Below are 17,348 nucleotides of genomic sequence, written 5' to 3'. Positions count from 1 at the left end.
ATACAAGTAACACTACAGTAAAACACATTGTTTAAATATCCAATATATTAATAAAGTAAATCAAAAACAATATGATATGCAATGCTGACTCTAGCCTTTTGAGGGCCCTAAGAAAATGTTTATTTTGGGCCCCTTCTCATAGCAGTCAGGGTCTTTCTAGCTGTCGGGGCCCCCTAGTGGTCCTAAGTGACCGCTTAGGTTGCTTATGCCTAAAGCCGCCCCTGATTATATAGTTGGTAAGGTAACATAGAAGGAAACATATTTTGGGGTAGATGTACCTATTAGAATGTATGGAAAGGCTTGTTATTTCACAAGAAATATACAGTGGGGAGAACAAGTATTTGATACCCTGCCGATTTTGCAGGTTTTCCTACTTACAAAGCATGTAGAGGTCTGTAATTTTTATCATAGGTACACTTCAACTGTGAGAGACAAAAATCCAGAAAATCACATTTTTAAATAATTAATTTGCATTTTATTGCATGACATAAGTATTTGATCACCTACCAACCAGTAAGGATTCTGGCTCTCACAGACCTGTTAGTTCTTCTTTAAGATGCCCTCCTGTTCTCCGCTCATTACCTGTAATAACTGCACCTGTTTGAACTTGTTACCTGTATAAAAGACACCTGTCCACAGACTCAATCAAACAGACTCCAACCTCTCCACAATAGCCAAGACCAGAGAGCTGTGTAAGGAAATCAGGGATATAATTGTAGACTTGCAGAAGGCTGGGATGGGCTACAAGATAATAGGCAAGCAACTTGTTGAGAAGGCAACAACAGTTGGCACAATTATTAGAAAATGGAAGAGATTCAAGATGACGTCAATCTTCCTCAGACTGGGGCTCCATGCAAGATCTCACCTCGTGGGGCATCAATTATCATGAGGAAGGTAGGGGATCAGACCAGAACTAAATGGCAGGACCTGGTCAATGACCTGAAGAGAGCTGGGACCACAGTCTCAAAGAAAAAAAATTTGTAACACACTACGCTGTCATGGATTAAAATCCTGCAGCGCACGCAATGTCCCCCTGCTCAAGCCAGCGCATGTCCAGGCCCGTCTGAAGTTTGTCAATGACCATCTGGATGATCCAGAGGAGGAATGGGAGAAGGTAATGCGGTCTGATGAGACAAAAATAGAGCTTTTTGGTCTAAACTCCACTTTGGAGGAAGAAGAAGGATGAGTACAACCCCAAGAACACAATCCCAACCGTGAAGCATGGAGGTGGAAACATTATTCTTTGGGGGTGCTTTTCTGCCAAGGGGACAGGACAACTGCACTGTATTGAGGGGAGGATGGATGGGGCCATGTATCGTGAGATCTTGGCCAACAACCTCCTTCTCTCAGTAAGAGCATTGAAGACGGGTCGTGGCTGAATCTTCCAGCACGACCCAAAACACACAGCCAGGGCAACAAAGGAGTGGCTCCGTAAGAAGCATCTCAAGGTCCTGGAGTGGCCTAGCCAGTCAAATACTCATGTCATGCAATAAAATGCAAATTAATTACTTAAAAACCATACAATGTGATTTTCTGGATTTTTGTTTTAGTATCCGTCACTCACAGTTGAAGTGTACCTATGATAAAAATGACATACTTCCACATGCTTTGTAAGTGGGAAAACCTGCAAAATCGGCAGTGCATCAAATACTTGTTCTCCCCACTGTAGCAGGAACATTAGGAGTGGCCAAATCAACAGTTTGGTACATTCTGAGAAAAAAAGAACACACTGGTGAGCTCTGCAACAAAAAAAGGCCTGAACGTCCATGAAAGACAACAGTGGTTGATGATCATAGGATCCTTTCTATGGTAAAGAAAAACCCCTTCACAACATCCAGCCAAGTGAAGAACACTCCAGGAGGTAGGCATATCATTATCCAAGTCAACCATAAAGAAAATACTTCACAAGAGCAAATACAGAGGGTTCACCACAAGGTGCAAATCATTCATAAGCCTCAAGAATAGAAAGGCCGGATTAGACTTTGCCAAAAACATCTAAAAAACCCAGCCAGTTCTGGAACAGCCTTCTTTGGACAGATGAAACTAAGATCAACCTTTACCAGAATGATGGGAAGAAAAAACTATGGAGAAGGCTTGGAACGGCTCATGAACTGAAGCATACCATATCTCCTGTAAAACTCTGGAGGCAGTGTAATGGCATGAGCAGGCATGGCTTCCAATGGCACTAGGTCTCTAGTGTTTATTGATAATGTGCCAGAAGCAGCCAGATGAATTCTGAAGTATAGGGATATATTGTCTGCTAAGATTCCCCCAAATTAAGCGAAGTTGATTGGATGGCACTTCACTTTACAGATAGACCTAAAACATACTGGTAAATCAACCCAGTAGTTTTTAAGGCAAAGAAGTGGAATATTCTGCAATGGCCGAGTCTGTCACCTGATCTCAACCCGATCAAGCACGCATTTCAATAGCTGAAGACAAAACGTAAGGCAGAAAGACCCACAAACAAACAACAACTTAAGTCAGCTGCAGTAAAGGCCTGGCAAAGCATCACAAAGGAGGAAACCCAACGTTTCCTGATGTCCATGTGTTCCAGACTTCAAGCAGACATTTCCTGCAAAGGATTCTCTACAAAGTATTAAAAATTAAAATTTTATTCATGATTGTGTTAATTTGTCCAATTACATTTGAGCCCCTGAAAAAAGGGGACTGTGTATGAAAATGGTTGCAATTCCTAAACGTTTCAAACAATATTTTTGTTTAAACCCTTGAATTGAAGCTTGAAGTCTGCACTTCAATTGCATCTCAGTAGTTTCATTTCAAATCCATTGTGGTGGCATACAGAGCCAAAATTATGAAAATGATGTCAGTGTCCAAATATTTCCGGACCTAACTGTATATCTCCATGAAGAACATTAGCCTTTATGTATATCTCCATGCAGGATTCCAGCCTTTATGTATATCTCCATGCAGGATTACAGCCTTTATGTATATCTCCATGCAGGATTCCAGCCTTTATGTATATCTCCATGTAGGTCTCCAGCCTTTATGTATATCTCCATGTAGGACTCCAGCCTTTATGTATATCTCCATGTAGGAGTCATTAGAAACGCTTCCATTAAAGAACCATTTCTAAGTTATATTGGATCAGAAATAATTTAATGGCAGCTGATCTAATCCCATCACAACCAAGTTTTTTCAATAAGTAAATTTAGATTAAAATACAAAAAAAATTAAAAACAAGATATTTTAAGTTCAGTCACATCAGAAACAACACAGCTCCAACTATCATCTCATTACTGTTCATTTTGTAAAGTCTTCAGTCATTGGAGTGCCGTACAAGTTGAATGCCATGTATGCATGCTGACAGTCAGTGGTCATCTTGCTCTCTGAAAAATGCCTTTGTATTTGTTCAGCCACAACAAAAGAGGAGGTCCCTCTGCCCTTTTTATAATTCTTTGACCCAACACAGATTTGAGCATAAATAGTGTAAGAACGGGAACATCAGGAAGTGTCAACAGGAAGTGGATGTTTTAAAAAACAAATCATAAAATGATCTGACTTCACTATTCAAACATAATCTATGAAGATACATGCTTATTTATGTGTGTTATATTGATGACTTAAGTCTGGGCTGCCCTTCCAAGATGACTACATTCATCAAAAAATCGATAAACACTGTCTTTGGTTGTTAGAGTAGTTAGTAACAAAGACAGAAAGGAGGAGCTGATCTATGGACAGATACAGTTCACAAATACAATATCTCAGGTCCTTTATACAAACCATAAGTGTAATGGTTTCAATAATGCTACGTGATTTACTATTCAATTTTTTTTATATTTATGTTTTTTTCATTGTGGTCCCAAACTTGGTTATTCTTTTCTCCAGTTCCCAACAAAAGCCAACTTTTTTTCTTCCAGCGACGCACCTTTTAAGAAAGAAAGAAGCCATAGCGTATAGAAAGATAGCTTTATTGCACAAGGTGTTAGAATACTCTTTTTGTTTGATTTTCATTTCTTTTCATAGAAAATGTTCTTTTAAACACAAGCAATTGCTATTAGAAGCAACTCAAACAAATGTTTGGAATCCCCTCCACATATTATATTTTTTTCAAATTGTAAATTTTCTTACATTTCTTTCCCTTGCCTTTTTCCCTTTTACCAAGCATGCAATGTCATTTTTGAGGATGAACAAAATACAAAAATCATAATAAAAAAAGTGAATAGGACAAATGACAACATCAAAAGACCTTTAAAAAAAGAATAAAAATGCAACAAATTAGTATAAAAAACGTAAAGGGAATAGAGAAAAATGACTACATTTGTTGCCCGTTGCGGAAATCAATGTTTATCAAATCAATGTTTTCTTCAACTTTGTTGTAATTTTTGATTTGGGGCATGATTCAAACCTGAACTTTCCCCTGTTTATTCTGACGAAAATAGCTCTTCATAAAAAACAGTGTTTTATGTACAAGAGTTAATTTATAAACAACACTGACAAAGGTAGTGGTGTTGGGTCCAGTACTGTATGTCCAAAGGAGAGGGTTTAACAGGGAGAGATGGTAGGGTGAGAGTTTAATAGGGAAAATCTGTTAGGAGGAGGTTTAATAGGGAGAACCGGTAAGGAGGCAGTTTAATAGGGAGAGACGGTTAGGTGAGAGTTCAGTAGGGAGTCAGTTAGGTGGGAGTTTAATGGGGAGAACCGGTAAGGAGGGGGCTTAATAGGGAGATTTGGAGTGGCAGGTTTTCCTAACCGTCTCTAATATATACACCATTTCAATGTGTGTGACCTAAAGAACTAGTCCCTGATTTCACTTGGCTAAGACCGGCTGACGCCATAGATGTGTAATACCTCAGTACTGTCTGGCCTCTGGAACCAAAAAAAAAAGAACCCAAACAATAAAAGCAAACATATTCAATCAATATGAACAGAAGGACCTTAACAAATAATCAAAGAAAATGACAACACACTAGAATAGCAATGCTTCAATAGACATTCCAACAGGTTCCTGTTTTGACATGTAATTCCACAAAATGGAAATGAGGATGGATATCGGGATGGAGAAAAAAGTAGGAAATATACAGCACTTCAGACAGAGACACCAATAGACCACTGACTGCACATCATCTTATCATATTCAAGCTGAACACCCTGACTTGCTGCATCTCTCTGGTTAACTAAACAATTTACTTCACATGATTATCCTCCTTGATTTCTTGGCGGCCATTTTGTATTGGAAGGAGGGAGACATGACTACATGGGCTATTAGGTTGGTAGAGGTTACAGGGCTACTAATGTGTGCTATATGTGGTAGGTAGCAGTGGTATACAACAGCCAGGTTCTGATCCCTGATGTCTGCTCCATTCACAGTGACCCTGTAACCCCTACGCTGCCACAGGTCAATGGTCAATGACCTCTGTTTCACTCAAGTAACGGAAGTGAACGAAAGTAGAGAAATTATAGATAATAGTGACAACGGTGTAGGTCGCCTTGGATACCCCCTGTCTGCAGAGGAAATGATTTGGCTTCTGAAAGTAAGTACACCAACCAATCACGACAACCTCATGAGATACTAACTAATTAGGGGCTTTGAGATATACACTTCCTGTTTCGAAAGGATCACCTCATTCCTCTCAGCCTGTCTACATACAGTTACATACAGAACACCCTCTATATACACGCGCTCCTCCCTCTTCACAATACTCATCTTCATCCCATTTTTACTGCTCTTCACATGATTGAGCGATTGTCTCATTCTTATAGTTTTTAAAACATTTAAATGTTTGTATATTCGTATTCTTTGCCATAATTTCACTTAAATGACATAATATACTTATATAGAAATATATACGTAAAATCTTTAAAATACCAAATATTCTATATTTGTTTGTATTGCGAGAGCCCTGATGTTTTCAAATCATTGCTGGGTTATTTGGGTTGTCATGTTTCAGTCAAAAGCTATTGGATAATGTAGAGTAGGGAAGAAGGAGTGTGGGGTAAATATCAACAATAAATGTGCTAAAAATATGAACTTAATGTTCTGAGTGAGGTGAACCTGAAATCCTTATGTTAGGGAGAGAGAGAGAGACAGAAAGAGGAGAAGAAGAGAAAGATAGAGACTGCCGTTGGAGATTGACACTGGACGATGAGACAGAGAGAAACTAGAGAAGATACTGGAAACTGGAAGTCCTACAGGAGCTTCTGCAAACCACGGGGGACAGCATAATGTGTGTATGTGTAATAAACACTGTTTTTATCCCAGCCATCTGCTATTATGGACTTCATCAGCATGAGCAGTGAGCTTCCACCATTCAACTCTTCAATAATACTCAATAGTTTACCTTGGAGAACAGATCTGGGTTTTGGCGAGTGTGTGTGTGTGTGTGTGTACGTACGTTCCCAGACACACTAACTGAGCAGCAGCACGGCAGCTAATAGGAGACAGTAGTGTGTTTTAATGCAGGTCCAGGTGAACATGAGTCAGGCAGGTTACAATGGTCTCTGGTCATTCCTGGGAGGCAATCCAAGGTCAGAATGACTAATCAGGCTAATACGTTATTAGCTGTTAGCTAGCCGTTAGCTGAGGATACGTGCTGCACTGCACTGCACTGCATGCCCTCACTGACCTGGAGTGGACAGCACTGGTGTGTGGCTGGGTGTGGGCCAAGGCCAGGGTCTGACAGGAGGGTGTCGTCTTGGACAGCGAGAACGGGGGCTACTAGCTACACCAGTGTGTATGACTTGGAGTAGGCCCCAACCCCTTGCTTCTGAAGTCTGCCCAAAGCAGATGAGCTGTTCTCCAGTAGTGAGTCTCTGGAGCCCCCCATTTTGGTACTGGAGCCGGTGGGGTTGCTGCTGGTGCTGGAGGTGGAGGCTGTGGCTGCGGGGTTGGAGCCAGGCATAGTGAGAGTCCTCTGGGGCAGGGTGGCGGTACCTGAGCTAACACCCAGGCTTCCCAGCCCGGAGTGACCCAGCGTCAGGGCCTGCTGCTTGGACGGGTCCAGAGTCATGTGACGTCCCTGGGTGTGGTACGCCCGCTGTGCCAGGCTGCGGATGGAGGCCTCCCGGGGCGGTACCGCGGGACACGGGTCGTGCAGCTCCGCTTGCTTCCGGAAGAACGGGTCCGTCTTCATGTAAAGCGGGAGGTTGCAGAATTCGCCTGGTGACGAGGACGGAAACAGAGAAAGGCTTAGAGGCGTGTTGCGAGGCACCCCGGGCAGTGTCCCGTAGCGGAGCTGTGGCGGCTCCAGATACTCACTCTTGTTGGCGCGGTGGGGGATGGGCACGGCCACGTTGGTAGGTCGGCCGCGGTCGTAGTCCTGGGGTTTGGGCGGCGAGGCGGTGAAGCGACACAGACCTGTCTCGGACGGCGTGCTGAGTGATGTCATGCTGTCGGCCGGGTCGTTGGTGCCCGTGGTCATCTGATCAGAGGAGCTGTCGGAGATGAAGCACTCCGTGATGGTGAACTTGGCGTGCTGCAGGTGCTCCTCCAGTTTGGCGTGTTCGTACGCCCGCGCCAGCTCCTCGTACGTCGACGACGCACTCTCTGTGGACACCATGCTGTTACGACCCTTATCTGGAAAAACAGCAGGAGGTTCCACATCAGAACCCTGAACACATTTCTATCAGTAAGCCTTTGAAGGCCACCTGCGGGTCTGGTTAGACAGACGGGACCACTGGTACCCACCAGTGTCCTGGGACAGGCTGGCGCTGTAGCTGTCACTCTCAGTGGCCGTGATGCCATGAGAGCCCATGGTGCGCCAGTCCGAGGTTAGAGTTCTAGCCGATGCTGTTGACTGGCTCTGACCCGGCCTGCTCAGGGTCCACTGGCTGGAGTAGCGGTTCCTGGAGCTGTGGGCTGACTTCACGCTCTTCCGTGACACCGGGTCTGAGACAAGGAAAGGATGGCGCTTACTCACCGGCTCATGGTCAGAACAGTTCAGTAACAACCAGTTTGGAAATGCACTCACTGGTTCCAGGGCGGATGTCGGACATGTCAATCAAGGGACCTGTGTTCTGGATGAGGGCGGGGTGGTGCAAAGAAACGCCTGTGCAAAAGCTCTGTGGATTCACTGACTGGCTGAACTCTGTGTCCGTCACTGGGACCGCTGCCTTGTCCTCACCTATTGGAGACAAGGAAAAATACACTACACTTAAAAAGGCCCGATTCTTGTCACATGGCACGTGTCCTCCTAATAGGCTGATTTGAAATCACAATCTCCCAATACGTATTTGTCATTTGAGGGAAGGAGTTTTAATGGTTGGTTAGCATTTTGTATCTACGGGATACCTGGTTGGCTGTAGTGTGTCCATACTGACCTATCTGCTTGATACCCTCCTTGTCCTCGATGAGCAGCTGGACCCGAGGGATGTCAATGTGGAGCCGGGGGCCCTGGGCAGGCCCCTTCACTGGGGTGTCCATGCTGCGGTTGTTCTTACTGCTCCACACACACCAACAAGACACACACTTAGACTGGGTCCACGGTCACATCAGCTGTTCCCACACACATGAACAGGGCAGAACTGGTGCTACTTGAGCACTGTTTTCTGGGATTGACAGTTGTGTTCACCAATCTGTACACACCCATGACCACAGGCACCAATCAATGAGGAGTATTATCGTTACCTGATAAGCATCTCGGCGAGGCTTTTTGCATCTGTAAAAACAAACACAAATATCTTAAAAAGATAATGATCATTAGGATCACCATGGGGCATTATGCTTATTATTTTGACCTGATTTACCTTTAGTGATACCGAGCTGCTTAATCACCCCCAGCATGCACTTGTCTCCCACTCTCTCACCCCCCCCCCCCTCATTCTCCTGGTCCCCCTCTCTCTCACCTCTGAGTCGCTTCAGTCTTTTCTCCTTGCGTTTCTTGCGGATGATGAAGAGCAGGGCCACGCCAAGGGTGACCAGGATGACAGGAGAGCCAATGGAAAACAACTTCTTGACATCATCCCTGTCCTCCTGGGCTGAGTTTATAGGAGGGATGGTACCTGGGGGGGGGGGGAGGAGGAAAAGGTAGTGCTTTCTCTACCACTGTTATGCCCATTCACATTGTACCCCCCCCCCCCCCCGCCGAGGTCTTCTCTCCCTAACCTTCTGTGTCCCCTGAATTTCCTTGAGGCTCGGGGTCTCTGAATAAGATGCTAGAATGTTAAAGGTATCTGGCAGAAGCAGGAAGTAACTCACTGCCGTCGTAGTCTGTGGTGGCGAACTGGGAGCTCTGGTTTCCACAGCCGGCGCTATTACAGGCCTTCATCTTCAGCTCGTACCAGGTGGCCTCGCGCAGTTCGCTGAGGAAGAGCTGGGCCGTGGCATTGGCCTTAAGGCTCTGCCAGGCCCACGTGCCCTTGGGCCGGAAGTCCAGCAGCAGGGCGGTGATGGGGCAGCCTCCACTGGTCCAGCCCTGCAGGTTGAGCCCTGCATGGGTGGAGTTGATGTGGGTGAGGAGGGGTTGCTCCTTGTTGAACACAGGCTCTGTGGGGGAAGAGGATAGACCGTGAGACAGGGGGTACTGACGTCAGCAGGTCACAGGGTGGATAGTGGCCCCCCCAGTTCTTCCTCTCCTCTCACCTCGTCCGTGGGTCTTCGCCTCTATGATCTCAGAGATCCGTCCTGATCCCACGCTGTTCTTGGCTGCCAGTTTGACCTTGTACCAGGTGCCACAGCGCAGGTTGTCCAGCCTGAAGGACCTCTCACTGGAACTGATGAACACATCCCTCCACTCCTCTGTGTTGTCCACTGAGTACTGCAGCACAAAACCTGAGGACACAGCAACAAACACCACCGAATAAATGGAGTGTTCCTTCATATATATTCTGACAAAGACACAACATTTTTTTACAGTTATTACAGAATGCTTCCTTTAAATAACAATATTAAAGCCCTAGTACAGAATACTCACCGTTTCCATGCTGTAACTAAAGACATTATACATACTGTGCACACTTCATTAAGGCAAAATCAGGTCAGCTCAAACTGCTGTAACCCTGTTTAACACCAGGGGGAGATAAAGGATGTAAAATAACCTGTATGATACTTCCATTACAATGAGCGTAAGAGCTACGAGGCACTCACACACTGACAAATTGTTACACCATGACAAATGAGGAGAAAATCACAAATACACAAAGGCTCATGCCGTTTTAGGGACAGACGGAGTAAGGACAGACTGAGGCAGGGCGGAAGGCAGTGCAGGGCTGTAACTACCTCTGATGGAACTGCCTCCGTTGTCCCCAGGAATCCAGGCCAGGGTGATGGAGGAGGTGGAGGTGGTGGAGACAGTCAGGCGGGGCTGGTCTGGAGGAACTGGACACCCGGAGAGACAGAACACAGTTGGTGTCCCAGAGACCACGTCCAAACCCCTCCCAGTCTGAACGTCCTCAGATTTCTCCCCATCCCATAAACACAATCATGTCCCAGCTTACCTTGCACCAGCAGGTTGACTATGATGGTGTCGAAGCCCAGCGTATTGGTGGCCGTGCACGTGTAGTACCCAGAATCCTCCGCTTTGACGGAACGGAGCACCAGAGTACCGTTGGACAGGATTTGACGCTGTCCATCCACTGTCACAGGAATTGCAGTCTCCTCACTGATGCACACACAGAGAATCCAGGTACCCATGTTATCATACACCTCTGAACCTGGACCTGGAAGGTATCCTCCCAAACCTGGTCATGGTACCCTCCCAAACCCAGCCATGGTAACCTCCAAAAAACCCAGCCATGGTATCCTCCCAAACCCGGCCATGGTATCAAGTATATGAAGGTATAAAATCTCTCCAAGCAATGGTTGTGATTTCCCCACTTGGCTTGAACTGATGTTGACATGGAAGTGTCCTGACCTGTCTTTGGTCCATTTGATGGTAGGAGTGGGTTCTCCTACTGAGCTGCAGGGCAAGCGCACCTCCTTCATCCAGGGAGTGGTCACGGTTCCCCCAAACGACAGGATCTTTGCTGGGGCTGCAGAGGGTTACAGTGGACACAGGTTAAATTTGGGATGTGTCATACACACACAAACACACTCAGACAACCAGGCACGTTTACAACCAGACAAACATGCTGCCACACTAACATCCCTGACATACCTCTCTGTCCTGGTGTGTAAGTGTCCCTTTCTAGCATCGCTGTGATGATGTAAGTGTCTGCCGTTATGAGAACAGAGAGCAGTGCGCGGGAATGCTCCCCCAGCCCTCCGCCTCTCTCTGTCCATGCTCCATAGATTCTTCCCTGTATTGATCCCTGCACACCCCTACTCCCCCCTCTCCCTAAGGCCCAGTTTACTGGGTAGGCCCTGTTCATCACCACATAATCAACAACAGTGTTTCCTGCTACACCGCCAGCCCTCAATCAATAATACAGCTGTCAGTCAATAGCACAGAAAAAGTGTGTGAGAGAGAGAGAGAGAGAGATGGGAGGGAGACTCTGTGAGAATGAGAGAAAAGAAAAAAGAAAGGTTGAGACTGAAAAGGCCCTCTGTTTAGGACAGACTATTTCTGTAGTATATATTCCTTTTTTAATAACCTTCAGACAAATCCCCCCAACCCTGCCTTAATTATCCCTCATCCCTTCCTGTCTTACCTTTTCCAGCAGGCTCCACGGTGACCTTTTCGCTAATGTTACCGCGGCCAGCGGTTGTGACGGCGGCGGCCCAAATGAGATACTGTTTGCCGCGGGTCAGGTGGGTGATCCTGTAGAACAGCATCTCTGGGTTGGCCTCATACTCACTAGGAGCCTGGGAAACAGATACAGGGAACAGTTGTATTTTGTTCTTTTCATCCCACATTTACCCAGTTTTTTCTTCCCTCTAATATTTTTCATTATTTCCAATTCCCGAATAACATCTTTGCTCATTGCAGCAACTCTGTGGGTTTGGGAGAGTCGAAGATCAAGATATGTGTCCTCAAATACACATATCGCCAAGCCGCTCCGCTTGTTATTACACTACTCGCTCAACCAGGAAGTATTTGCCGCGGATCCTGCACGCCCAGAGGAGAGTACATTCCCTGGCCAACAACCATGATTGCGCTTGCAGGCACACGAGCTGCCACAAGGACTCGTTAGTGTGACAAGGCAAGGCGACCCTGTACAAACGTAGACCCCCTGTTCCCGGACAGTGCTGGGCCAATTTGCACCGACCTTCAACAGACTGTTGGAATGCCTGTACCTGGGAACCCCGGTCGCAGGGACACAGCTGGACCTCACCTCGCGGGGGCCTAGTTGCCTTATTACCACTATATAATGTCATTGTAGCTTGGCGTCCGTGGTCTGATGGCATGAGCGGGAGCTTTAAAGGCTTGGAAAAGGGTTAGAACTAAGGAGCAGAACTCATGCATGTAGTACATTTAGGCCCACACAGGAGCAGGCAGGCGCACATGCACCACCTCCCTCATCTGTTCACCACTCAGCACCCATCTTCATCTCTCCTCCCATTTGCCTCGTTTACCTTTATCTGTCTTTCTCTCTCCCTCCCTATCTCAGCCTCTACCCAGGCTGGCTGCAGAGCAGGGTGGGTACGACAGAGGGATAGAGAGAAGAAGGGAGGGGAGGAGGCAGAAGGGGTGAACGCGGGACTCTGGGGGGTTGGGGGTGAGTAACAGGAACATTAGAACATTCCTCCAGCGTGGAGCCAGTGGTATACTGCTGATACAGGAAGATAATGAAAAGAGGAACAAAACCACTCTCATTTCAGTGTTATTGATACCCTCCTCTGCTCCTCCCTCCCGCTACCTCTCTCCCTCCATCTTGCCCTCACCCTTTCTCTGTCTCCCTTCTCCTCTCCATGCTCATTTGCATGGCACTCATGCGCAGGGTGAGCGAGAGAGAGAGGTTAAGAAATTGTGAATGATAACAAAGTAAGATTCTCCCCATTATAGCAGGATTGTAATTGATTGTGTATGTGGTCTGAAAATGTACGTGTGTATGTGTGAGTAAGAGATAATAGAGTGGATGTGTGAAATCTGCATAGCTGGTGCAGGTCTGTGTGTGAGAGCTCTTGGTGCTGCAGTGTGTGAGCCTGTTCTCTGCCTCATTTGCATATCTACGTCTCATCACGTTGCCAAGACAACCTCATCTGTTCATCTGGGAGGGCAGGAAATAAAGCTACGGAGCAGACACAGTGAGAGAGACACACCCAAACACACACACACACACACACACACACACAAATAAATATGGACAAACACATACACAGGTACTGACACACACATGCACACTCACACACATACACACACAGTCACACATACACACACACACACCCTGAGTGATGGTTACTAATAAATGGTCCATCAAGTGTTATCATGCATTCACGTCATGTTTTGTCACGAGGGCCTTAATTCTCTGCCTCTCCAATACCTGTCAATGCCCCTCCCCCATCTCCCCCGTCCCCTTTTGGTGGTACTTACCGGCTGTCCAGAGCCTGGGCTGGAGCAGTAGATGGTGTACTTGCGGATGACACCATTGGGTTTATGGGGGGGTAGCCAGGACACCACCACACTGCTGGGAGACGAGGGCACGGCTTTGATACCAGCTGGAGGACCCGGGACTGGAGACAAACACCATAGTACAGGTCAACAGGGACGCGTTTGACTGTGTGTGTGTTTGTCTGTGGCGTTGTGTCTGTGTGTGTGTGTGTGTGGCGTTGTGTCTGTGTGTGTGGCGTTGTGTTTGGCTGTTGTTTGTTCATGGGGGTGTGTTCATGGGCATTTCTGTGTGTGTGTTAAATCTTTGTTAAAGTGAGCAAGCTTGTTTGCAGATTGTCAGTCTTATCTTGTTCTGTAAGCCGCTCTGGGAAGGCGTTGAGGAGGCCCCCCCGGGAGGGGCTAGGCCTGGGGAAGACCAGGGCCAGCGGTGACATATGTTCCCTCAGACACCGCGGTCAGCGGTTCTGCTCTGGCCTGACACCCGCCAGGATAACTCTCTAACCCCAAACAGATTAACACACACCCAGTCTGATCCTCTGGTCACTGTATGACCACTTGACTGGCTCACGGAGAAAAATAGTGTCATTACTGTAGCTGTGGGCGAACACGAGACGCAAAACTCTCGTTACACCGGACGTACCAAAATGAACAGACCCTGAAGAGTGTTTCATCCTGTCTGTCGTTCGGTAAGGGCACTAGCATTATGTGGCCAACTGGATCATTTATGGATCATACTGAGGAGAGATCCTCGGTACCCCCTCTGGGCAGCTCGGTCCCCAGGGCCCCCTCCATCCCGTGGGGATCCATCTCAAGCGCCGCATTATGGAAGGGACAGCACCAGGGACATGAAAGGGGAGGGTAAAGGAGTAGCCCCAAGGGGAGTTGGTGTGTGTGGGGGGGGGGGGGGGCAAGGGGGTTTAAAGGAGAAATGCATAATTATCATAACTGTGCCTTCATGTCACAATAGAGAGAGGGGAGGGGGTGCAGTTAAGCTCCATCTGCCCATACTCGGCACGTGCCCAGTCCAGACATTCTGATCCATGGTCAGTACAACCCAGACATCATCTGAAAAACTACTGTCTTTAAAACCACAGCTACCAGAACCATTTGGAGAGGGTAAACCACAGCTACCAGAACCATTTGGAGAGGGTAAACCACAGCTACCAGAACCATTTGGAGAGGGTAAACCACAGCTACCAGAACCATTTGGAGAGGGTAAACCACAGCTACCAGAACCATTTAGAGAGGGTAAACCACAGCTACCAGAACCATTTGTAGACAGGTAAACCACAGCTACCAGAACCATTTGTAGAGACACAAACGGAGACTCCCACAGAACATGAAATACCAGGGAGCAGTAGAGGACATGCACTAAAACAGGGCTAACATACATACATACATACATGTTGGTCTACAGCACCACTAAGGCTAAAACAGTGATGTTTACTGGGATATAGGAAATTATAGTAACAACTAACAAAGAATCTAACAAAGCAGAAAAAAAATTATATCGGGATTTTTTTTTCCTCCCTCCCTCCATCATCCATTCATCATCCCATTTTTTTTGACCATCTTTTGTCTCTTGGACCCTCACCCAATACCCCCAGCTGTGCCACCTCCCTCTCCCCTCCTTCCCTCTCCCTCCTTCTCTTCGTACCCCTCTCCTTCTGTTTAGAGTAGTGAAGGAGACAGGGATCGGCCTGTAATCCCACCTCCAATGGTGTAAGCACGAAATTAATTCTCTCTAATCCAGAAGGAGCTAATCCATGCGCCTAGCTGGTTGGCTGCTGGCGCCCAGAGGCCTGTGGGCTTCAGGGCTGGGTGACGGGGAGAAGTCCCTGTCCTCCCCCATTCTGCTTCTCCCTCTACCCCTCAAAATCTATCCCCTATCTCATCTCTGGAGACCTCAGCCATGGGCCCAAAGCCTCTTAATTCTCATTAGCACTGGTAATGGGGTCTCACTACACGATGAGCTTTAGTCATGGGCCCTGACATCCTCCTTAGTGCCCCAACCTCTACACACACACACACACCACAGTGTTTTTTGGAGCAGTGAGATTCTCAGTGTGGTATATCTAATGGCTTGTCAAACAACAAGACAGCGTGATGTCATCTCTTTCTGCTAGAAATATTGTAGTTCTGCGTGTTTGTGGTAAAGATGTCAGGTAAAATGATCCGGAAAATACAAAACTCACAAAGTTATCTGTAGGACCCCAACTGTTTCAGCTACAGAATGAGGAAGTTATCATTTGTGGGAGAACAGAGTCTAAAGAGCATCATCATTTTTATGATTATTGCTGCATAGGAATCAGTGTTGCATTTACTGAAGGGGTCTTCTCATAAAGTGGTCTTCTCACAAAAAGAAGGTAATTTTGTAATTTTATAATTATTACACCAAGCATGTGAATACCTTCCTATGTCCTAAAATACAGTCTATACCTTCATATGTCCTAAAATACAGTCTATACCTTCCTATGTCCTAAAATACAGTCTATACCTTCCTATGTCCTAAAATACTGTCTATACCTTCATATGTCCTAAAATACAGTCTATACCTTCCTATGTCCTAAAATACAGTCTATACCTTCATATGTCCTAAAATACAGTCTATACCTTCCTATGTCCTAAAATACAGTCTATACCTTCATATGTCCTAAAATACAGTCTATACCTTCCTATGTCCTAAAATACAGTCTATACCTTCCTATGTCCTAAAATACAGTCTATACCTTCATATGTCCTAAAATACAGTCTATACCTTCCTATGTCCTAAAATACAGTCTATACCTTCATATGTCCTAAAATACAGTCTATACCTTCCTATGTCCTAAAATACAGTCTATACCTTCATGGGTCCAATTTCCTCACATTGGTTTAGTATATAGTGAAAAGTTAATTAAAGTTATATAAGGGGGACTATACTTTATGTTTGTTGATTTCTGTTTGTCTTTTTGTGTGTGTGGGTGCATGTACTGACATGTATGTGTGTGTGAATACATTGCGGTTGTGTGTGTGAGTATGTATGTTTGTTTGTATGTGTGGGTGTTTTCGAATGCATAGTGCGTGTGTTTCTGTGCATGTAGGTACTCACGGTCCTCGCGTGTCTGGATGTACAGGACGTTGCTCCGGACCCCGTCTCCAGCCTGGGTGTAGGCCAACACCTGGACGCTGTAGTTAGTGAACTTCTCCAGACCCCTCAGCTCCACCTGCTCACGGGTTGTAGTGATGTTCTGCATTTCACCCCATTCTAATGGAGAGGGAGGGAGAGGGGGAGAGGAGGAGAGGAGGAGAGGAGGGAGAGAAGGGAGAGGGGGAGAGGAGGAGAGGAGGAGAGGAGGGAGAGAAGGGAGAGGGGGAGAGGAGGGAGAGGAGGAGAGGAGGGAGAGAAGGGAGAGGGGGAGAGGAGGGAGAGGAGGAGAGGAGGGAGAGAAGGGAGAGGGGGAGAGGAGGGAGAATAGAAGAGGAGGGAGAGAGGGAGAGGAAGGAGAGGAGGGAGAGGAGGGAGAGGGGGGGGAGAGGGAGAGGGGGGAGAGGAGGGAGAGGAGGGAGAGGAGGGAGAGGGGGGGGGAGAGGGAGAGGGGGGAGAATAGGTTAGTCCTGTTTTCTTATGAATCAAATGTGGACACATTGTGAGAGAAATACATGTTAGGCTTAAAGGACAAAAGTAAAATATTACATTATTACATCCCACAGAAAGACAGACAGACAGATATGGGGAAGGGTTGTGGGGCCACGCCCAGTTCCAGGTGGAGACAGACAGACAGACATGGGGAAGGGTTGTGGGGCCATGCCCAGTTCCAGGTGGAGACAGACAGACAGACATGGGGAAGGGTTGTGGGGCCACGCTCCGGTTCCAGGTGGAGACAGACAGACAGACATGGGGAAGGGTTGTGGGGCCACGCTCCGGTTCCAGGTGGAGACAGACAGACAGGTGGTGTCAAGAGTGGGGGGTATATTCAG

The 17,348-nt window shown here is 46.7% G+C and overlaps 1 protein-coding gene across 6 annotated transcripts in view; it reads right to left on the bottom strand.

The window, feature by feature from the left end:
• Nucleotides 1-3,916: 3,916 nt before the first annotated feature.
• Nucleotides 3,917-17,348, bottom strand: part of LOC105025996 (Down syndrome cell adhesion molecule-like protein 1 homolog) — a 76,396-nt gene continuing 62,964 nt past the window's right edge. For 3 of the 6 annotated variants that reach the window (XM_020048673.2, XM_020048675.2, XM_034293338.1), the window contains 16 exons: nt 16,480-16,635; nt 13,371-13,510; nt 12,413-12,463; nt 11,548-11,701; nt 10,812-10,929; nt 10,396-10,559; nt 10,178-10,276; nt 9,542-9,730; nt 9,158-9,445; nt 8,806-8,961; nt 8,588-8,618; nt 8,281-8,402; nt 7,932-8,084; nt 7,649-7,849; nt 7,220-7,537; nt 3,917-7,120 (listed from right to left, as the gene is read on the bottom strand). In XM_020048673.2, coding sequence (XP_019904232.2) covers nt 6,684-7,120; nt 7,220-7,537; nt 7,649-7,849; nt 7,932-8,084; nt 8,281-8,402; nt 8,588-8,618; nt 8,806-8,961; nt 9,158-9,445; nt 9,542-9,730; nt 10,178-10,276; nt 10,396-10,559; nt 10,812-10,929; nt 11,548-11,701; nt 12,413-12,463; nt 13,371-13,510; nt 16,480-16,635 — 2,777 coding nt within the window. In that variant the 3' untranslated portion in view covers nt 3,917-6,683. The remainder of the gene's footprint in view (nt 7,121-7,219; nt 7,538-7,648; nt 7,850-7,931; nt 8,085-8,280; nt 8,403-8,587; nt 8,619-8,805; nt 8,962-9,157; nt 9,446-9,541; nt 9,731-10,177; nt 10,277-10,395; nt 10,560-10,811; nt 10,930-11,547; nt 11,702-12,412; nt 12,464-13,370; nt 13,511-16,479; nt 16,636-17,348) is intronic. The other 3 variants (XM_020048674.2, XM_020048676.2, XM_020048677.2) reach the window with 3 other exon arrangements.

Source organism: Esox lucius, chromosome 7 (genome assembly GCF_011004845.1).
Source record: "Esox lucius isolate fEsoLuc1 chromosome 7, fEsoLuc1.pri, whole genome shotgun sequence".
Taxonomy (NCBI): Eukaryota; Metazoa; Chordata; class Actinopteri; order Esociformes; family Esocidae; genus Esox; species Esox lucius.
The sequence above is the reverse complement of the archived record's forward strand: the minus strand, read 5'-3'. Positions and strand labels throughout refer to the sequence as shown.